The sequence below is a fragment of the Lontra canadensis genome, unplaced genomic scaffold, assembly GCF_010015895.1.
Source record: "Lontra canadensis isolate GAN:19392208 unplaced genomic scaffold, GSC_riverotter_1.0 scaffold41, whole genome shotgun sequence".
NCBI classification, from domain to species: Eukaryota; Metazoa; Chordata; class Mammalia; order Carnivora; family Mustelidae; genus Lontra; species Lontra canadensis.
This window is the reverse complement of record NW_022631035.1, coordinates 1052814-1074795: the sequence shown is the minus strand read 5'-3', so window position 1 is coordinate 1074795 and position 21982 is coordinate 1052814. Positions and strand designations below refer to the sequence as shown.

At 62.7% G+C, this 21982-nt stretch overlaps 2 protein-coding genes across 2 annotated transcripts; both read right to left on the bottom strand.

The window, feature by feature from the left end:
- Positions 1 to 383: 383 nt before the first annotated feature.
- Positions 384 to 1537, bottom strand: PPP1R27 (protein phosphatase 1 regulatory subunit 27). The gene is made up of 3 exons (XM_032870384.1): positions 1239 to 1537; positions 1000 to 1150; positions 384 to 716 (listed from the first exon to the last, which is right to left on the bottom strand). Exons 1-3 carry the CDS (start codon positions 1426 to 1428, stop codon positions 593 to 595), a joined length of 465 nt encoding a protein of 154 aa, XP_032726275.1. The 5' UTR covers positions 1429 to 1537; the 3' UTR covers positions 384 to 592.
- A 4911-nt stretch (positions 1538 to 6448) lies between these two features.
- Positions 6449 to 15232, bottom strand: P4HB (prolyl 4-hydroxylase subunit beta). Its single transcript, XM_032870381.1, has 11 exons — positions 15024 to 15232; positions 13926 to 14132; positions 12507 to 12640; positions 12239 to 12376; positions 8428 to 8532; positions 8122 to 8247; positions 7844 to 8044; positions 7560 to 7680; positions 7270 to 7451; positions 7108 to 7194; positions 6449 to 6559 (listed from the first exon to the last, which is right to left on the bottom strand). Exons 1-11 carry the CDS (start codon positions 15172 to 15174, stop codon positions 6479 to 6481), a joined length of 1533 nt encoding a protein of 510 aa, XP_032726272.1. The 5' UTR covers positions 15175 to 15232; the 3' UTR covers positions 6449 to 6478.
- Positions 15233 to 21982: the final 6750 nt, after the last annotated feature.

Here is a 21982-nt window from a genome sequence, read left to right as displayed (position 1 = left end):
CAGGCGCAGGGAGCGTGAGGGCCACGTGACGGCCGACGCGCGCAGCAGGCGGGGGCGGGGCCCGAGGCTGGGGAGTTGCTGTGCGGGCGCGCCGGCTGTCACCCGGCCGCGGTGCGGCGGGCTAGGGCGGGCGGGGGCTGCGGGGTGTGGGGCAGGGGGCGGCGGTGTCTGGGCTGCGGAGCCGCGGGGAGCGCAGCCGAGCGGCTGGGGCGGCGGCGTCCGGGGGGCCCGGGGTTGACGCGGTCAGACAGCTCGGAGCCCGGAGCCCCGAGACTCTGGCCGCCTGCGTTGGCGCCGACGCCCGGACCCACAAGCCGGTGTGGACGGCAGGGCCCGCTGACCGCCGGGAGCGCGGGAGCTGGGGCCCGTTCCCAGTAACCAGGCTACCACCAGGGGCTAGCGAATGACGTTTATTGAAAAAGTAAAAAGAATCCCAATAAAAAATTCACCTGCAGAAAAAGCCAGGCCAGAAAGGGGGGTGCCCAGGTACCGGGGTCCCACCAGCGGGCAGTTCCGAGCACTTGGGGGGTGGGCGCCCAACTTCTCCAGGCAGGGCCCGAGCCCTGGGGTCGGGGCGGGGGGTAGGGGGGGCTCAGTCCATCGTGGTCCCCTTGAAGAGCTCCACCAGGTCCTTGAAGTCCGGGTCGATGAGGTCCGACGGCAGGTCTCCGTCGTCGTTGGTGGCGTCTCTGTCTGCCCCCAGAGAGATGAGGTACCTGGGGGGCCAAGGCGGCAGTAGGGAGGTGGCGGATGGCGCTCTGACCCCACCCCGGGCCGCGGGCTGCCGCTGACACACACCCTTATAGGGTTTCTGCAGGAGGGGCGCAGAGGAGGGAACCTGACCCTGCGGAAACAACTGTCCAGCCCGCCAGGAAGACAACAGAAAGGAGGTTCAGGAGCTTGTGGGGTTCTCAGCTGGACCTGGGCCACCCAGACCACATCCGGGAGGCTCCTTGAGGCCAGAGCGGTGGGGACGGAGCCCACCACCAGCCCCCTCACCTGGCTATGTCCGGGTACCCATCGCTGCAAGCGATGTGCAGAGGCGTCCAGCCGGTCTCATCCCGCTGGTGGATGTCAGCCCCGTGCTTGACCAGCAGCTTCACACACTCCAGGTTCCCGGAGAGCACAGCCTCGTGCAGGGCGGCCAGGCCTGCACAGGGCACGGCCAGGCAGCAGGGGTCAGGGCGGAGCCTTCCCCGATACCGCACAGACCGAGTGCTAGGCCACACAGCACTCACCTGAGGGGTGGATGGTGTCCAGGGCGACCTTCCGAGCCCGGATGAAGCGCCCCACCTGCTCCAGGTCCCCTTGGCGGATGTGGTCCAAGAACAGGACGTCGTTAGGGAAGCGCACGCTGCGGTCGGCCAGCAGCCGCCTGCGCCGTTGCCGGGGGCTGTACCGGGCATAGCGGCTGGTCCTGCTGGGCATCCTGGGTGCTGTGGCGGGCCCACCGTGTGGGGACCCTGCTGCTCGGGGAAGGGACGTGTCCGGCCGGGATCACACCGCGCATGCAGTCTCCTCCGCCGCTGCCGCCACCGCGCTCCTGGGCCACCAGGCGCCTCCGTCTTATAAAGGACCGCGGCGCTATATAAAGCTGCGCAGTCATGCTCTGTCAGGGAGGGGCTGAAACGGAGCAGCGCCGGCGCTGCGCGCAGGATCATGTTCAGTGGTTCATCTTTCAGCCCACCTGTCGCTGTGCCCCGGCCAAAGGGGTCAGATCCTTCCTGGCCACTGCCGTCTGCCCCACAGCTGGGCCCAGAAGGTGCCTTACAGAGGGCAGGAGAAGGCACTAGAAGGACAGGACCCATGGGGAAGGCGAGCGGCTGCCAAGGTCATGGAGAGGGCCCAGGTACCTGCCAAAGGCATGGAGGCACAGAGAAAAGGCCATAGTGTACGGTGAGGGTGGCCATGTCCGCCTCCCGGAGAACAAGGGGGCTGCCCCCCAGCCAAGGAGGAGGCACAGGGCCCTGACCATGCCAGAGCAGGTCCAGCCCTACCTGTATCCCTCCCTGTCACTTGTCACCTCCCCTCAGGCTTGCACCATGCTGCCCTCCTCCTCAGAAACTTCCCAGGTCAGAATCCAAATAAACACCTTGGTTCCCAGTTGCCCAGCCCGTGCTGCCCTGTTTCTCTCCATCCTCATGTCCCCATCCCCCACACTTCCCTGCTTCCAGTATCCCGCCTTGGTGCCAAGGACACCCGTGCTCCCACTTGAGAGAGCGTGCCATCTGCTCCTCCAGGAGGGGCCATTATACCCCGTGGGGTGTGGGCTCTGCTTGGCCTAGACACCTGTGGGAGTGGAACCAGCGGAATGCTAAGGAGATGCCCAGCCAGCTGGGCCAACATGAGCGGTCCCACTGTGGCTACCAGTGTGTGGAGGTGGTCCGGCTTCACTGGAGAGAAGCAGTAGACATGAGCACACTCCCAGGAGCAGGTCTGGGGGCTCAGGGTCAGCCCCCGCAGCACGTGAGGCTGGCTGGCTGCATTTATTAAGGCTGCTGTCACCAAGTCTCAGACTGGGGACTTAAACCTGATTTTCTTGTGGTTCTAAAGGCCAGAAGCCCAAGATCAAGGAGTTGCAGGGTTGCTTCCTTCAGAAGGAGAATCCGTTCCAGGCCCCTCTCCTGGCTTTTGGTGGTGGTCCTTGGTATTCTTCCGGCTCAGAGATGTATCACCGCATCTCTGCCCACGTTGTCTCCTCCCTTCCTGTGCGTGTCCAGATTTCCCCTTTTTGTAAGAATCTCAATCATTGGATCAGGGTCTTCCTATTCCAGCATGACCTTATCTTGACTGATCACATCTGTGACTCCTGTATTTCCAAATAAGATCACAGTCTGGGGTTCTGGGGTTAGCACTGCCACATCAGAAGATCGGAAGGATGCGGTGCAGCCTGTAACGTGGGCGCGATCCCCCTGGGTGGTCACCCAAATCCTGAATGAGGACAGAGCCCAGATGGACGGGCGCTGGGTACAGGGATGGAGCAGGCAGCCTGCTTACCAGCAGCCTTGTGTCACCAGGCTGGTTTGGATCCAACAAAACCAAATCAACACGTGTGTTTAACACCCTCTAGGTGCAAAGCCTTGGGCCAGATGCTGTGGAGAAGAGGGGCAGTGCCTCGGACAGACTACCCGCCCCGACAGGTTTTCCCAGCCCTTTCCAGAGCCCCGCCTGCTGCTGCTGGGGCCCGATACAGGGCTGGTGCCCAGTGCCCTGCACTGCAGGCTCAGAGGCTGGTGCCAGCTGATTGTAACTCCTGGTCACTTGGGAGGGGTCAGTATAGCTTCTGGCTGGTTTCCAGGAGAAGGAACTTTCTTTTGATGTGAAGATTGCCTATTCTGGTGTCGTGGAAAGTTGTGTTTGTCCTCCCAGAACCCCGGATACAGCTGCCAAGGGCGCAGCCCTTCCCGACAGTGACCCAGCTTCGGGCTAGAGACAGGCCAGTCCGCGCCAGCCTGTTGGCAACCGCAGTGATGCAGCCCCTGGTCCGTCTGACTGAGGTGGGCTGAGAGCTTGGCAGTTTGCAGCTTTGGTGTTTCCATCTGGATCAGAGAAGGGACAGGTGCCCAAAGCCCTTCCTGCCAGTCACAACAGACCCCCCGAAAGATATTTAATGTGCTTTTTATTCTAGCGAGGACACGGGACTGTCCTCTAAACCACGGGTGTGACCTGAGGCATCCCCTTTTGGAAACCTTTGGTCAGAAGCCAGGGCTGAGCGTCTGACCCGAGGCTGTTTGCAGAGCCTCCCTCTCCCGCAGCCATGGTGGAGCCGAACCAGATCAATCCAGCTTGGCCCCTGATGCCCACGGGCACTTGTGAAGTGACCCGGTTTGTAAGATGCTAGGCTTCTGCCTTCTAGAGCCTTACAGCCAACTAAGACATTTAATTAATCCAAGAAGCTTACTCTGAAAGTCCAAGGAAAAGCGGGAGCCTGGGGGCCGGTTAGGAGAACGGGTGCAGGGCTATTGCCAGGTGCCCTCCTGCCGGCAGGCTTTGTGGCTGGAGGACCTCAAGGGGCTGGTGCGCGGTCGGACAGCAGCCTCTAAGCACCTGCAGAGAGCGGAAGAGAAGCGGGGAGGGGAAAGAGAGATTTGGGATGTCCCAGGCTGCTAAGCCGGAGCTGAGCACCCTGCTAACCCGGCGGCCCTGCCAGGTCTTGGACTCTACCGCGCAGCCTCCTGGCCAACCCTGGGCCCTGGAATGTGCCCATCAGCTGCCTCTGCGAAAGGGGAAAGGTATGGGTGACTCACTCCCCCCCCGGGAGCACATGACGGCCCGGCTCTCCGTGCGCAGGACACGGCTTGGCACAGATGGGTCGTAGGGTCACCCACCCCTGCCGCTGGGGCCGGGAGTACAGCCTCCCCCAGCGCGCAGCTCTGACTCCCGATGGCCTCGCCCTGTGCTGGCTTCCTCCACCGGAGGCCATGTGTCCCCCTGGGGGAGCAGCTCACATTTTGCGGGCAGGGCTACCGCCCTCCTAGGACCAAGGCGCAACACACATAAACCCTGGAGTGGAAGAGCTAGAAGCCGGCGCCGGCGCAGGCCACCCAAGGACCAGGGCCACCGAGGGGAGGAGTGGCTGAGGGCCTGACTGGTACTGCCTAGGGTGCTAACACTGGGTCTTCCCAGCACGCTGGCTGGGTACTGCTCTCCTCCCCTGGGCTGGGTCTGTGCCGGCCTGGAGGCCGGGCTGCCAGCGGCAGGGAGGACACGGGCAGGCACACGAAGTGAGCAGAGAACACCGAGAGGAGCCGACGGCAGCCCACCGTATGGGCGCGTCTGCACCACCGGCGCAGCCCCCACCGGCACGCGGTCATCAGAGCTGGGGGCCAGGGACTGAACAACGCCTGTGTGCTGCTGGGCTTCTCGGGAACTACGATCCATGCTGTCCTTGACCCAAGGTGGACCGAATCTTCATGTGCGTTCCCTCCCAGAACATCGGCAGGCAGCCCTTCCATCCCACCTGCTGCTGTAGACATGCTCAGAGACCAACAGATGCAAAGCCCCGGGTGGGGACGGCTGGGCGACCATCAGAGTCCTGCAAGCTGTTGTGGAGCCCCTCTCCTGCTCTCAAGAGGGACCCACAGGTGCCCGCACACTCCCCAGGGACCCAAGGAGTCACCATCGGGCTCCCACACACTGTGGGCCCCGCACCGCAGCTGGGCCCACCATCCAGGAAAACCAGTTCTCTCAGCATGAACTCCAAGCGAGCTGAGGTTCTACTGGTCAAATCACATTTTAAAACCTGGGAGATTTGCTATTTGAACACGTGACCCTGACCAGTGTGGCTCAGTGGTAAGCAGAGCAATGCCACTGGGTCACCCGTGCCAAAGCGCACGCCAAGGTTCCTTGTCAGACCCCCAGCGGCAGGAAGCCTTGGCGCTGGCCGGGCAGGCTCCACAAGTGGCCGCCTTATGTCCCAAGGCAGCGGGATGCCCCAGGACAGCACCAGACCCCCACCCCCATCCAGCTGCAGCACCCGTGGCCGTGCGTGCTTGGCGACTGACCACCTGGGACACACCTGTGGCTTCCATGGACGCCCCACGCTCCGAGAAAGCTGCCCCAATGGGGAGAGGCCTAACCCCGGCCCACTCCCCGCCGCATGGAGAGCTTGTGAAGCAGAGACGAGAGGTAGTAAAATTTCAACTTTATTTGGCCAATGTATTCAATTCCAATATTGTTAGAAACGGCTGAAGAACAGCCCACACGTGGTTCGGCTCAAGCACCCTTGGCCGTTGCCCAGCCTGGAAATGGAGGGTTCTGGTTGTGCCAGCCGCAGGCCTCAGGTGGTGCTGGAAGTCACAGAGCACCGGGGAGCCTGGCTCGGGGAGGAAGGGGGGCCGCCCGGGTCTGCCCTGGGCTCAGCCAGCATCCAGCACCCCCTCCAGTCGTACAAGGCCCCTGTGACGGAGACCTAGAGTCTCCACCTAAGCCAACAACACGAGACCCACGCTCCGTCACGCGGTACCAGCAGGAGGGGAGAGGGACCCGGCCGGCCCCTCCCACACGGGGGACAGGAGTCTCCAGGTAGGTCCTGCCACAGTGGGACACCCTGATGTCCAAAAATGTCTCAAAATCCCACAAATGGAATTTCTTAAAGTGATAGTATAAACCCTAACAGGAAGGAGACTTCACCTGCATGAGATTCAGAGACATTTTAACAAGCACTTTGGACAGAACATGTACGAAAAAGTACATCACAATTTAAAAAAAAACAAAAAAAAACAAAAAACAGCAGCCCGCCACAGTGAGCTGGCCCAGAGAGAAATCCCTTTCCAAACACTGAGAAGCACAAGTAAGAGACGGGTCTAAATTTACACGCTGGGATAAAGTGTTGCTTCAGAAAAATTCCCTGCATTTCCGGTCGGTGTCCCCTCCTTCCCGTGGGGGTCCTCGGGCTTCCGGAGGCCGCGCCGCTGGGCGGCGCTGCCCGGGGGGGGGCGGGGGTCGCGTCTGGGGCGCCAGGTCTGCACGCTGCACCTCACAGCTCGTCTCGCGCGGCTCTCTGATCGTCCTCCTCCTCCAGGTCAGGCTCTTCCGCTTCTTCCAGATCTTCCATATCCTGCGGTGGAGGAGGGAGGACATGAAGAAACCCACTGGGACAGGCCGGTGGCACAGCCCGGGCCCATCACCCGGGCCCTGCAGCCCAGCTGGCCACGCGGACAGAAGCGAACAACTCTGGTCTCTACGAGGGGACGCGAGGGGGCCTTCCGCCAACGAGAAAGACGGGGAGGGGAGCCCAGGACCCCAGCCTCCAGGGTCTGTGGGGCCAGTGACAGCCCTATGCCAGCTTCACGGCGTGCTCCCTTGGCAGGCCTGCTGCCCCTTCTGCCCCCACCCTCCACCCAGCAGACGATCCTCTGCTTTGCCCCAGCCGCCCAAGGCCCAAGTTGCTGTCCGGCAGGACACCTCAGCCACCCAGCTGGGGAGGAGCCTGAGTCCCGGCTGGCAGGGGGCCTTACGGGAGGAGTCTAAGGTGCCGCGAGCAAACACCAGCACTCCGAGACCCCCTGAAGGCCGCCGCCCGGAGCACTCCGCAGGGAGAGTGGCTCTGCCTGGCCTGGGGACACACGCATGCCCCTCCAGCGGCGCCCACCGACCCCCACTCACGTCATCGTCCCCAGCCCCATCCTGGCCACCACTCTCCAAGAACTTCTTAAAACCGTCTAGTGTCCGCTCCCCGTTGTAATCAATGACCTGTGGGGGGGTGTAGGGTCAGGGAGCTGGGCAGTTCCCCGCCCCCCGCCCCCCAAGCCCAGGCCGGCCACGCACCGTCCTGTCCGTGCTGGCGGGGAAGAACTTCAGCGTGGGGAAGCTGTGCACTTTCACGGCCTCCACCTCGTTGGCCGTGGAGTCCATCTTGGCGATGACGATGTTTTCGTGGTCCTTGTACGTCTCTCCCAGCTTATCCCAAATGGGAGCCAGCTGTTTGCAGTGGCCACACCACGGGGCATCTGAAAGAGAGCTGTGCCGAGGTGCCCAGAGCCGCCCGCTGCCTGCCCCCTGCGCGCACGTCCTCGCGAGGCGGACAGACCCGGGGGCGCTGAAGGGACTTTACTTACAGAATTCCACAAAGACGTTCTTTTTCTCATCGAAGGCAACTTCTTCAAAGTTCTTCCCAACCAGCACCTTGACAGGCTGCTTGTCCCAGTCTTCGGGCAGCTCCTGGCTCATGAGGTGGGGCTGGAGGGCAGGAGGACAGGGTCATGGACGCCCGGAGCCCCCACACCGGCCCTCGGAGCCGCAGGAGAGGACCGTGCCCGGAGGTCGGGGATGCTCGCGCTCCCTAAGCAGGGGAGCCCCGAGGGCCCAGAGGCCGGCACAGGCCGGGACGCGGCTGCCCCACCTTGATCTTGCCCTCCAGGAAGCGATGGCAGAACTCCTCGATCTTTGCCGCCGTCAGCTCGTCGGACTCCGGCTTGTACTTGGTCATCTCCTCCTCCAGCGTGATGAGGCGCACGGCGGGGCACTCCTCCTTCTTGAGGCCGAAGAACTCGAGGATGCGCTGGTTGTCGGCGTGGTCGCTGTCGATGAAGATGAACAGGATCTGGGCGGAAGCGGCGCGGTCAGGTGGGGCCGCAGCGGCTCCCGCCCTCCGCCCGCGGCAGGCGCGCCGGGGCTCACCTTCCCCTTGAACCGCTGGGCAGCCGTCTGGAAGCTGCCCAGCTTGCGGTCGTGGTCGGGCACGCTCCTGGGCAGGAACAGCAGGATGTGGGTCTTGATTTCACCTCCGAAGATCTTTGGGGCCGTCTGTGTTGTAAGCAGAGGGCACTGGGTCTGGGCCACGAACTGAGCCGCCAACGAGATTCCCTCGGGGGCTGCGATGCCACCGAGGCAACACCACGTATCGAGGGGTCCCTGGGGCCGGGACCTCGTGACCCTCCCACGCCACCCCATCCTCAGGGCGCAGGACCCACAGGAGAGCCACACCTGCTCCGTGAACTCGATGACCAGCGGTAGCTGGTTGTGCTTGATGAAGTCCAGCAGCTTCTCTTTGGTGATGTCCCCCTCAAAGTTGTTGCGGCCTTCGTCGAACTGTGGATGCAGAGAGGGCCGGGAGGACCCTGGTGCTCCCAGAGCCTCCCACGGCGCCCCCCACAGGCAGCCCGGGCTTGGCGGTCTGGCAGCCCCCTTCCAGTCCGGCTTCAAGAGCAACAGGGAGCAGAAGCCACATGCCTCTGTGCACGAAACAAAGCCCGGGGCGAGCTGCAGAGGGCAGCCCCTCTCCAGCCCCAGGCAACAGCGACACAAAGGGGAAGGCACGGGGCCTTTCACAGCGGCTGCAGTTTCCTGCTCGGCCTCCGAACGCACCTTCTCCTGGGCCCGCCGTGCCCTTGGACAGAAGCGGAGATGAGGGACGTCCAGACAGACAGAGGTCAGCCAGGGCTGCCTCCACCAGGCAGACGCCAGTGACTGCCAGAAACCCAACACTCTCACCGCCCAGCCGCAGTCAGCGTGGAAAAACCGACTTTCACAAGTCATTACAAGTAACTTGTTTTTAGATGGACGAGGTTTAAGTCGCCTCCTTGCCCCACCTGGGCCTGGAACTCTCAACCCTGAGGTCAAGGGTCACCCGCTCTTCCCACTATGCCAGCCGGGTGCCCCTGGGTGGCTCAGTCGGTGAATCATCTGCCTTCAGCTCGGGTCATGGTCTCAGGGTCCTGGCATCCAGTCCCGCTTGGGCCCCCTGCTCAGCGGGGAGCCTGCTTCTCCCTCTGCCTCTTTCTCAAATAAATAAAATCTTTAGGAAAAAAAAAAATTTCTCAGTTCTAATTTCTTACCCAATAAAAACCAGTAAGTATAACATGCAGCCACTCCAGTTCTCTGGGATCCCCAATAACATGAAGAGCTTGAGGAGCCCCGGGGCCCGAAGGCGGAAGGCCGAGCTGTTCCCCAGAGAGGCCCAACGGGAGCCCAGCCGCAGCTGCGGCTCTGGATGGGGCACACAGACGGGCCGACGGCTACCTGAGCCTGTCCGGGTGAGCCTTCCGTCCGTCCTTCCCCTGAACGGACAAATCAGACCCACAGACAGAAACTACCACCCTTTCCTTCCCCAGAGGAACTTCTGCAAGAGCAGGCGGCCGCTCCCCGCTCCCGCCAACATTCCGCTCGAGCCGGAGCTCCATCCTGACCAGGACGGGGCTGCTCGGGTTGACTGGACCAAGGGTTGGGCACTGGGAGCCCCTCTCCCGGGCGGAACTGAAGCCTGCTTGCTCTCCCCCAAACCTGGGATGGAGAAGAGGGAAAGGCGGCGAGGAGCCAGGAGGCTGGGCCCCACCAAGCCTGCGCCCCCAGCAAGCTGCTGAGCCCCTCCGAGTGGCACACGGGCCGTGGCGCCCGCCACTTCCCCAGAACCGTCTCCGCCCCCACGCTGGGAGCGGTCTGCCCGATTTCATGCGGGGCCTGAAGAGCAGAGTTGCCCCACGCACCTGTCTCGAGACATGATCTTTTCAGTAACGGTACCGCATCCCACGATGCTCACTGTCTACGTTAGTGAAAAACAATCAGCTCTCACCTAGCTAGGGACAGCTGCATCGGGCCCCAGCGACTAACGTCCCCAAAAGGCTCGACGCTGTAGGCAGTGGAGGAGAAGCCTAGCCCCACAGCTACTCCTCGGCCTCCAGCTTCAAAGAATTAAAAAAAAAAAGCAAACCCTGTGACAAAGACACAGTGTAAGCAGCTCTCAAACCAAAAGTCCAACAGGCAGTGACCCATGACCCAAGTCCCCACCCTTCCAGTGAGCGGCTGCTGGCCACTCCTGGGAGCCCGCCTGCCCTGTCCTGCTGGGAAGGCACCCGGCTCAGCGTGCCCCCAACCCCCCAACGGCCCTGGGCAGAGAGGAAGACCCAGCGTACTTTGAGGAACAGGGCTGATCGCCCGCAGGAGACGGGCGGCTGCCCGGCAGGAGCTCAGGAGCTGGACCTGAGCCTCCCTCCTCTCGTCCGTGGCGTGGCCCACGGGACGGCAGCTGTGACTCCCGCTGACCCACGCAGCACCAAGTCCCTGGACTCTACCGGGCTTCTGCTCAAGGCTGCCCCCAACAGGCATCAGACCCAAGGGGGCCGGCTGTGCCCTGCGAGCAAGGACCACAGGAAGCACACGGTGGTCGGTTCACCCACTGAGCTCCTGCACATGAAGCCTCCACAGACCCTCACGGACACGTGAGCACCCACAGGTCCTGCATGAAAACTGGTGCTCTGGGGGTGCCTGGGGGGCTCAGATGGGTGGGTGTCTGCCTCCAGCTCAGGTCATGGTCCCGGGGTCCTGGGATCGAGTCCTGCATCAGGCTCCCTGCTCAGCGTGGGACCTGCTTCTCCCTCTGTCTTTGCCTCCTCCTCCCTTCTTTTCCTCTCTCAAACAAATAAATAAAATCTTAAAAAAAAAAAAAAAAAAGACAACTGGGGCTCTGCGGTGAGGGAGCACTGTGTGGACGCAGGAGAGCATACTGGCCTCGGTGGCATCAGAGAAACTCCTTCCTCCGTCAGCCTTAACCTCAGGATCCAGGACTCCCGCCACCCCGAGGCCCACCCCTCCAACGCCCCAGAGGCTCCCAGGAGCTCCCCTCGTCACACGTGTAACTGGGATCTCCCGGGCGCCCGTGCGAGGACTAATGGCTAATCTAGCAAAGCCGCTCCCTTTGAGAGCGAAGGCAGCGCCTGGAGGTCTCCTGAGGCAGGATGGACCAGAGAAAGAACGGAATGGCAAGGACAGCAGAAGAAAGCCACCCCAAACCAGCATGTCCCCGGTCCTCTGCCTGGGAGACACCTAGGCCCCCCTGCCAGTGCCTGGCATAGTGCCAGATGCAGCAGTTACTACGGAGAGCTGACTGTGGCCTGTCTTTGGTCACTTGGCCCAGCAGCCCCACATGCGAGGGGGCGCACACACGGTGGCCCCCGCCTGGAGCCTGGCACCCCTTTGGACCACACACTGTACTGCTCTATTGGAGCTCTGAACCTGCCTGCTTCCCACAGAGACAAACCAGGACTCAGAGACCCGATTTCCAGCCGCCCCGTCCCCACTCTCCAGGCGCGTTCTCCCTCTCCACCGCCTGCGCCATCGGAACCGCACGGACACACCACAGGCCAAGGCAGGAAAGTGTACTCAGACATCATGGGGGTTCAGCCAGCCCACCTGGCTGTGTGGGGGCCAAAACAAAAATCGAAAGACCCTGTGACCCCATGGTCACGCTGCACATGCGAGCCAGGCCTCGTCCCAGCAACGGTGCAGGCAATTGAAGGGCACGTGGCCCAGGACCCGTGCCCGCCACACCACAGGGGCCGGGCTGGGCTGGCGGTGGGAACACCTGCCCAAGCGCCAACGCTCAGTCTCTGTTTCCAGCGAGCCGGACATCGCAGAAGCAGGAGTGCCGGTCGCACGACACTGTCTGCGTAATTATGATCCTGCGCTCGGAACCAGTCACGGCGCGACCTGTGCCGTTCTTCCCGGGCTCTTTTAGAAGAGCCAACCCTGCAAGGCGGCCGTGCTCTCGTTAGACACGGCCCGGCAGCCGCCACGCGGGCCACAGCAACCCCACGGCGCAAAGTCTGAAGGCCGCATCCAAGCGGCTCCTCTGGCCGGACGTTGCACAACGTTGCACAACTGGCCCTCAGTGAGTCGGGGGGCCGGGGCGGGGCAGCACCGCCCGGCCAAGGTCCGCCAGCCCCGGGCGATAAGGAAAGCAGCCCCCCCACCCCCAACGGTATCTCAGCACGCGGGGTGGGGCCGAGGGAGGGCGACTCACCTTCTTGAAGAGCACGACCCCGTCCCCGGCCAGCTGGTATCTGGAGAACACGTCACTGTTGGACGTGATCCCAAAAGGTATGTCGTCGACAGCCTCCGCTGCCAGCAGGAACTGCTTGGCAAAGTCTGACTCCACGTCCTACAGAGGAGAAGCTGTAGAGGTGGCCACAGTCCCCGGCTCCGCGGGCCCCCGTCGGGCCTGGCCTGCGGGGAACCGTCCTCCCACGCTAGGGGGCAGAAGGCTCTGAGAGGAAGCCCCCAAGCTCTACCTTGAAGAAGCCGATGACAGTCACCTCGCTGGACTCCAGCAAGGCCTCTGCGGCCGCCGTGTCGGGCAGCGTGGTGGCGGCCGGGCCTGTGCGCTTCTTCAGCCAATTCACGATGTCCTCGGCCTCCCGGCCAGCTGCGCCCAAACACACGCGGTTCCGCTGAGAGCTGGGCCCGCCCTGCCCGAGCCACAGCAGCCTATCCCCCTACCACGCGACAGCCACCTCGTCCCCACACCCGTGTGAGTCCTACCGCCAACAAGACTCTTCTGTGCGCGTGAGAAGCTGCAACAGAGCCGCAGGGAAGGGCAGTGGCTGCCTCTGGCGATAGTTACAATTCCTTTTCCTTCCCTGGTCCCTCTGCATTTTCGGAATCTCCCTGACACGGACGATCACTGAGCGCGCGCGCACACACTTCCCCCGCCCACTCTACGCGTCATCTTAATTAAAGCTGCGGTGGAACTTGGAAAAAAGAAAAAAAGTAAGAGGGCTGCTTGGGAAGTCTGCTGAACACCAGCTTTTCCTATGACAACTGGCAGAGCTCCAGCTGGCCTCGGGCATCCCGGCCACTCCGGTGTCGCGTCTGCGGGGTGGCCGACCGCACGTGCCTGCCGGACCAGCAGGGCAGAGCGATGGTGCATCCGCGTGCCACCCAGGGCCGACAAGATGGACAGCCAGAAGCCCGCTGCCTCTGAGCCCGAGGCCACTCGCTCCCGCCCGCAGCGCAGCTGCCTGGTCCGGCCTGAGAAAGGCTGCGGGAGCTCGCCCCGAGAAAGGGCTCTGCTAAGTGGCGGCTCAAGGCTGAGTCACCATTACAGGTGGGATTAGGAGTGGCAGTCTCATTCGCCAAAGCCACGCGTCAGCGATGGATCGTAGAAGTGTGCGCTTCCTGTTCCAAAAGCGAACACCGGAACCATAAGCAGCAGCACAGGAAGGAGCCCAGAGTCGCCGGCGTCAGGACTAACGAGGCTCCTCCAGAGCTTTCCGACAGCAGAGCCACAGAACCGGTTCTAGAGACAAAAGTCTCTCCTTTCATCAGTACCTACCAGGCCACAGGGGCCCAGCCCCCGAGGCAGCCACAAGGGCTCGCGCCGCACAGAGCTCGGCTGTGACAGGCGCCTGATGTTGGCCTGTCCCTGGCGGCACTCGGCTTGGCAGCTGGAACACCCGAGTTAGTGGTCACTACACTTGCTCCTCCGTGTGGTCCCAAGGGCCCCAGCCTTCCTCTCCTCCCCAGTCAGTCTCGGGGCGCCTCAGCCCTCAGCTCGCCAGCCCTGAAGGCTGTCCCTCTCCACAAGAGAGACGCTGCAGGGTCGGCTGGACACTCCTCACAAGGGCCTGAGAGGCGGAACTGGACGGAGAACAGGCTCCCCTCCCACCCCTCAGCTACGCGCCACGTTCCGGGGCAGCGTGGCGTCACACCTGTGTACTCCCTGGGAGCAGCTGTGTCCCCGTTCTTGAAGAACTTGATCGTAGGGTAGCCACGGACCCCGTACTGCTGGGCCAGATCAGACTCTTCCGTGGCATCGACCTTGGCCAGCCTGATCTCCGAACCTTCTGCCTTCAGCTTCCCAGCGGCTTTGGCGTACTCGGGGGCCAGGGCCTTGCAGTGGCCGCACCAAGGGGCATCTGAAAAAGAAAGTGGGGTGCTAGAGAGTGGCACTGCCCAAGTGCTGCCCCCACCTTCTCCTCCATACTTCCTTCTATGAAAATCTTATCTGCTCACCCAGATAACCCCGGGAACACGCACAGCTAGGCTGATAGCTCGGGGCTCGGGAGCAGGACTGGGACAGAGGCCAGAAGGACAAACCGCACCAGCCCCGCTGCACCAGCCCCGCTGCTCCGCCGGTCAGCACTGGACAGACTCTAGCGACGGGGACCCTCCCATCACTGCGGGCAGCACCGGCAGCCATGTCCCTGGCACTGCCCTTGGGGAACCCAGGGAGGCTAAGAGCTGGTCGCCAGTGCGAGCCGCACCTGTGCACAGTGGCCCGGACGCTCGTGCTTAGCAGAGGCTCGTGCACCGCGGCAGCAGAGCTACCTCTCCGCTGAGGCCGGCAGCCCCACGGGGCTCGAGATTCCGGCCGGGCCGCGTCAACACTTACACGCACACGGGCGCTGGGTGCGGGTGGACAGCACGCTGCAAGGCAGTGCCCGAAGGGACGCGCGCCCTGGGCCGGCCGGGGGCAGGCGGGGGGCTGTCCTCCGAGAGCCCCTTTGTAATTGCGGCGGCTCACAGGGGTCCCCCGCTCTTCCGTCCCACGGAGGGACCTGCCACGCGGACAGCGGGCACAAAGGCACGAGCTGGCCGTGGACCTGCCGTCACCCGCGGAGTCCGGCTCGGGCAGGAGGGGCGGCCCCAGGACTGACAGCAGCTCCGCAGGCTGTCGAGGGGCGGCGGCCCGTGCAGCCGGGGGTGGGGGCGGGCGCCCCGGAGCGCCGCCTGCCCGCCTGCCCCCGGCTCCCGACCCCCGTCCCCGCCCCGCGGCGGCCAGGCCCGGCCCGGACCGCGGCACTCACAGAACTCCACCAGCAGGTACTTGTGGGCCGCCAGCGCCTCCTCGAAGTTGCCCTTGTTGAGCACCAGGACGTGGTCCTCCTCCTCCGGGGCGGCGGCGCCCGCGCGCGTTAGCGCGGCCAGGGCCAGGCAGAGCAGAGCGCGGCGCAGCATGTCGGCAGCGGGCGCGGCGCTTCGGTTGGCGCCGCCGGGACAGCGAGGCCACGAGAGCGCGCGCCGGCCGCCCCGCCCCTATAAGCCCGAACGCAGCCGAGCGCGCGCCCGCCCGCGCCCGCGCCCGATTGGCTGATGGGCGTCGGGGCCCGCCTTCGAAGCCCTCGGACTGGCTACCCGCACTGGCCCCCGACCCCGGATTCGGAATCGCCGTGGAGGCCGCCCTCCCTCTCTCCCGGGATTGGTCGGGGAGCTCGCGCTCGCACTCTTCCTGGGCTTCTCATTGGCTTCCGGTGGAGAACTTTCTCTTCCTCGACTTGTGACTGGTGGCTTTCTCCTACACCTTTCGTGGGTCTGGAATGGCTGCTGCCTGTGGGGACCCGGGCTCTGTGGCTCCTGATTGGCTGGGAGATGCGCGCACCCCCGCGCGATCCCTCGTCGAACGTGGCAGTGGGGCGGAGTTCTCAGATGAGGGGGAGGCTGCGCCTGCGCCTCTGAAACCCCTCGTGTTGCATTTTGATTGGACGGCCTGTCCGTAACTGACACCTCCCACCCACCACCCTAGCTCCGCAAGCCGGAAGCTGGGCTAACGCAACTTCCGGTGTGCGTGAGGTTCGGGCGGTGCCTGTGAGGGATCGCGGCTAAGGACGCGGACGGCGGCACGTGGGGCTCGGCGGGTCGGGGCGGGCCCGGTGGAGGCAGCGACGGCGGCGGCGGGTCGGGGCGCCGAGGAGGCGCGGGGAAGACCGAGCCGGGACGTGCTGGGGCCGGAAGGCGGGCGAGGAAGCGGGGGAGGCCGGGCCGTGCGCCCGCGGGTCCGGAACCGGGGACGCGGCCGCCGCCGAGCACAGGCGGGACGCGCCCGCCGGGACGGAGCCGCCACCAGCGCCCACGGGACCCCCGTGCTCGGTCCGCGCGTCCCGGCTCGGCTGGCGGCGGCTTCTGCAGAGCGGAAATCCCGGTGCTGCGGGCGGTGGTCGCGGCCGACCAGCGTGTCCCTCCTCCCCCGCCGCTCTGCTCCCCCGGCCGCCCTCCCCGCGAACACGCCCGAACGGCCCTCGCGCTCGCTTCCCCGTCGGAGAGGCCCCGCCGCTAGCCCCAGGACTCGTTGCCAGCCTCGCGGCTCGGCGGGAAGCGGCGAAGCGCCCGCACGCAGCGGCGTGGGCCGTGTGACATCGCCGTCCCCGGAGCGCGCCCCGAGAGAAGGGCTCTCGCGCGGCCGGGAGGGGGCTTGTGAGGGCGCTTTCTCGCCTCCCGTGCAGGGCTCCCCCCGCCAGAGGAGCCGGCCCCAGGCAAGGGTGGTTGTCTCCGCTTTGATGTCTGTCTGCACGGGGGCCTTGTCAGGAGCTGGGCCTTCCGCACAGAAAGGCCGTGAACGTGTCCGCCCCAGCGTCCGTGGGGCCCTGGCCTGACGGTCCAACAGATGAATGACCGGTAGTTGCAAGCAAAGTCCCTTCTGCTCTCTGGGGAATGCGTGGCGCTTCGCTTCATGGCTGCTGCCCTGTCGGCGTTTGTCATTGCCACAACCCCAACCTTACAGACCGGGATTTGGGGCCTGGTAGAGGAGGTTATCGCATCTTGGATTTGACCCGCATTTAGATGCCTGCCTATCGGGGCTTGGTTTTCTTCTGCTGACGGGGACAGAGCGAACAAATGGACGGTCCCCTGACGCTGATTAGCTTGTCATGGTTTGGAGCGGTGTCACTCCAGAACACGTAGTCTTGACAACAGACAAGAACTTCCGGGTCAAGGGGAGGTCAAGGGGAGAACAAGGGGCACCTGAGTGGCTCAGTCCTTAAGCGTCTGCCTCTGAGGTTGTGATCCCAGGGTCCTGGGATCGAGCCCCGCATCTGGCTCCCTGCTCAGCGGGGAGCCTACCTCCCCCTCTCCCTCTGCCTGACTCTCTGCCTACTTGTGATCTCTGTCTGTCAAATAATTAAAAAAAAAAAAAAAAGGTCTAATGACCAGAGTAAAACAGCTTTCCGGTGTCTCCATGTGCCACACCGGGCACGGACCACTCTGCAGGATACACTTAACGGAATGCATCTATTAGAGACTTTCAGTGACTCAAATATATTGAATTTGTGATTCTAATCTAAAGTGTTTAGGGCACCTGGGTGGCTCCGTTGGTTAAGCATCTGCCTTCGGTTCAGGTCATGATCCCTGGGGTCCTGGGATTGAGACCTGTGTCAGGCTCCCTTTTTGGTGGAAAGCCTGCTTCTCCTCCCACTCCCCCTGCTTGTGTTCCCTCTCACTGTCTCTGTAAGTAAATTAAATCTTTAAAAGAAAAAGCAGATGGGGCGCCTGGGTGGTTCAGTGGGTTAAAGCCTCTGCCTTCGGTTCAGGTCATGATCCCAGAGTCCTCTGATCAAGCCCCACGTCGGGCTCTCTGCTCAGCAGGGAGCCTGCTTCCTCCTCTCTCTCTGCCTGCCTCTCTGCCTACTTGCACTACTGTCTGTCAAATAAATAAATAAAATCTTTAAAAAAAAAAAAAAAAAGCAGGGAGCAGTGGGGGGACAAAGCAGACCCGATCCCATTGTGGCTGCGAATGAGCCTTACTCTCGAGTCTGCCTCTCTGTGCTGCGTGCAGTCCACGGGCCTTGACGCAGGTGATGATGGTGCAGCCAGTGACCACAGCTGTGAAAACCAGGGCCTAAACGAGGCTCTGGCCTAACGGGCCGCGGTGTTTGGGTATCTTGGCTGTGCCTTCTCAAGGCGCCCGCCCAGCTTCCATTCACCTCTTGTACCAACCTGTGCAGGAGCAGCAAAGTGAGGTCGTCAGAAAGCTGGAAGGAAGCCTGGTTTGGGGAAGGTCTGAGGTCCCCAGTTTCTATGGGGCTGGTCCCAGAACACAGGCTGCTTCACTGAACACCTTTGCAGACCTCGGCTTTGAGGGGAGGGCTGGCATCTACCTCCTTCGAGAGACCCCCTCACATACCATCCAAAACCTCCAGAGAGAGGCTGTGGGGCTATGTTCACCATGTACCCTGGGTCCCGAGCTGGAATGTGCTCTTGGAGGTCAGGGCCCACCTGCCCTGTGGCCCGGCATCTCTCAGGACCAGTACCACTGCCTCACGACACCCTCCAGGCGTCTCTCTCTGAGAAGGTGCCCCTTATTCCCTATGCGAATTACTGGGTGATACGATGTTTTGATAAATACTATTCTCAAAAATAGATCTCAGGGGTTCCTGAATGGCTCAGTCCATTAAGCATCTGCCTTCTGCTCTTGGTCGTGGGACCAAGTCCCGCATCAGGCTCCCTGCTCCATGGGGAGTCTGCTTCTCCCTCTTCTGCAGCTCTCTGTCAATAAACAAGATCTTAAAAAAAAAAAAAAAAAAAAAAAAGTTCTTGGGTTGCCTGGGTGGCTCAGTCGGTGAAGCATGTCCCTTCAGCTCAGGTCAAGATCCCAGGGTCCTGGGGTGGAGTCTGTCATCAGGCTCCCTGCTTGGCGGAGAGTCTATTTCTCCCTCTGCTTGTGCTCATTCTGTCTCTCAAAAAGATAAAGTCTTGGGGTTTTTTTGTTTTTGTTTTAAGATTTTATTTATTTGACAGAGATCACAAGTAGGTAGAGAGGCAGGCAGAGAGAGGAGGGGGGAAGCAGGCTCCCTGCTGAGCAGAAAGCCCCATGCGGGGCTCCATCCCAGGACCCTGAGATCATGACCTGAGCCGAAGGCAGAAGCTTAACCCACTGAGACACCCAGGCTCCCTGAGTTTGTTTGTTTGTTTTTTTTTAAATAGAGTTCTCAGAATAAAACTCCTTTCCGACCTGTGCTAGGGTAGAAGGTGTTGAGGGAGTCAACAGCAGGCTCAACACCCAGGAAGTGCTCGCTAGGCTACTGAAGGACAGCTCCTGACTGTAGGGTCCCACTGCCAGGCAGGACCATGTGACCCTGCACACACGCATGCTGGGGCACCGTGGAGAGCCGTGGCCCGGTGGGTGGAGGGGTGGGAGGAGGTCCTGATTCCAGAGTGGGTCCGTGCAGGGCGTGAAGATTATCGTAAACCACGGTCATTGGTGACGAATCAGTCACGTTAGAGATCCTTACTCTGTGTCCACACAGAGTAAGTGGAAGAGTCAGTGGAAGAAGGACCCATCTAGGAATAGGAGACGAGGGGGCAGCTTGGAGGCCTCTGGGGGACATGGACATGGGACACAATGGAAGAGGACTATAGGCACAGGCCCCCAGACTGTACAGACAGGCTCAGGGTGAAACCAGGAGGACCAGGTCAGACTTGGGACCTATGAGACACGTTCTGCAAGTCCTGCAGGTGCCTCCTGATGTGACCCTTCACCCGGGGAGGGGCCAGAGCAAAGTCCTGGCCCTTGGCAAGGCGCCGGTACAACTCGGCATTTAGGGTCCGAGTCCAAATGTGTGACTAAAGCTGGGAAAATCCATGGCCCGAGGGAGCCTCAGAAGGCCCTGACCCGCTGAACTGTCGACCACGGTTTAAACCCTGGTTTTAGATTTTCCGTGGACCTTGGAGGAAACGACTGGGAGAGGTGTGGCGGTGGCCAGCCCCAGAACTGTGATGGGCCGGCTGAGCTCGAGCCCCTGCCCGGGTATACCTCTGGGGGCCGGGATGCGTTCCAGAGGTCGCTGCGTCCCCGTTCAGTGGGAAAGGGACCCAGACCCAGAGCCCAGGGTGGTGTAGCCCTACTGGCCTTTTGTGCCACCTGACAGGGCCAGGCTCCTCTCTAACCTGTGTCTGGGTGGGAAGAGCCACTTCATCTTGTCATCCAGCAGGGGGCCCTGGTGAGCGGGGCCGCGGCCACGGAGCGGTCCACTGCAGCCCCAGCCAGGGAAAGGCTGCTGGCTGGGAACGCCCTGCTGGGAAGCAGTGGCAGGAGGGGCAGGGCCCCAGAGGTGTGGCCAGCCGAGCCTCTCACAGAGAGCAGCTTCCTGTCACCATGAAGTGTGGCACAAAACCCCTTTCTAACCCGCCCAGAGCACGGAAAGAGCAGGTTTCACAACAGGCGCCAGGCCACAGGAGGTGGTTTCCAGTCTGCGCTTCCCCCGCCCACCCGTCCTCCGGCGGGGGAGGGAGCATCAGAGTTGCTCGACGCCCTCCCACGGTGTGAGGAAAGGAGGCAGTGTCCCCCTTCTGCTCCGCCCCCCACCCCAAGATCCGGTAGAGGCTGTGCAGTCCTCCAGGAGCCCCCTTGCTGTATTTTAAAGATTTTATTTGACTGACAGAGATCACAAGTAGGCAGAAAGGCAGGCAGGGAGAGAGGAGGAAGCAGGCTCCCCGCTGAGCAGAGAGCCCGATGTGGGACTCGATCCCAGGACCCTGAGATCATGACCTGAGCCAAAGACAGAGGCTTAACCCACTGAGCCACCCACGTGCCCCCCTTGCTGCTCTTCTGCACCTCTAAGCAGTGAGGGCCCCCCAGTTTCCTACGGTCTACCCCACTTCACCCATTCCACCCCTGGAGCCTGGGTCCTATCGGGCCCTCCAGGGCACTGCTGCCCGCAGCACTGACTTCCGGTCCGGCCTCCTGCCCCCGCTGCTGAGTACCGGACCGTCTCATCCCACTCCGTCCTGGGACTGTTCACCTGCACCTTCTTCAGGGTTGGGACATTTCCTCCACGGAGCCTGTGCTCCAGACCCCAGAAAGACCTACTGCACGCCCCCCTGCCCCCAAGCCAAGAACCCTATAACTTGGGCAATTCGGGGAGACTCCAGGCCTACGCCCAGGGAAGCACTGGCCGGATCTTAAAGGAAAGCTTCAAATCATTCAACAGCCGCAGGCACCATGGCTGCCCCCCCACCCTGAGACAAGCAGCAGACACCCTGGCTGCTTTGGGGGAGTTTATTTCCCGGTCAGAAAAGGAGAAGCAAGGTCAGGCTCCTGAACATTCTAGGCCCAGGCCCAACAGGGGAGGCGAGGGGAGGGGAGGCACAGGGGAGGGCTCCGACTGTGCACGCTTGGTCCCACAGTTGTCCTGGCTGGGTCTGGGGAGGGCCTGCCGGAGATGGTGGCACCGAGCCTGGGGGCAGAGGCGGCAGGCCAGGGGGCCCAGAGGACGGCACATATGGAGGCAATAAATACTGACAGGCCAGGCACACGACTCCAGGCCGGCAGGCCCAGGTGGGACAAGTAAGGCTCGGCCGCTGGCTTTGTCCACCGAGGGCTGTCTGCTGGGGCCGTGGGCTCTGGCACCACCCACAAGGACAAAGAAGGCAGAGGCGTGAGGACACCTGGCCTCCCAGATGGGAATGGAGGCAACTTCAGTTTTGGCAATTTGGCTTTCCCCCAGCCCCTGGAGCCGTCCCCACAGCCCCGGCCGGGGGAGGGGGCTGGCTAGGCCCTGGCGGGCAGGGGAACAGCAGCAGCACACCCCACACACCTCCCCGGGCCATGGGGACTGCGGATGGGGTAGGGACCGGGGGAGACCACATGCTCATGCAGACATGGGGGGGTTAGAGGTTAGTGACGGCCCCCACAGCACACGTTCCACATGTTAAGGCATCATGGTTAGACAGTTACTGACAGCGATGGATGAACTGACCGGGGACAGGTGAAAGCAGGAGGGTGGCTGGCCCCCAAGAGGCCTCGAGTCATGCACCCCACCCCACCCCCACCCCGGAAAAAGAGAAAGAACAGGATTCAGGGCAACTGCAAAGGCCTGCAAGGACCTGGGCGTCCAGGAGATTCCCTTGGAAGACCCAGGGCCTCAGGTCAGATTAGGACGAGTGGGGGAACCCAAAGGGGTACGGAAGGGGAGGTGGAGGCCTGGCCTGGAGGCTCCCTCCCCGCTCCCCAGCACAGGCAGAAGCAGCAAGGGGAGACCACCGAGGAGGCTGG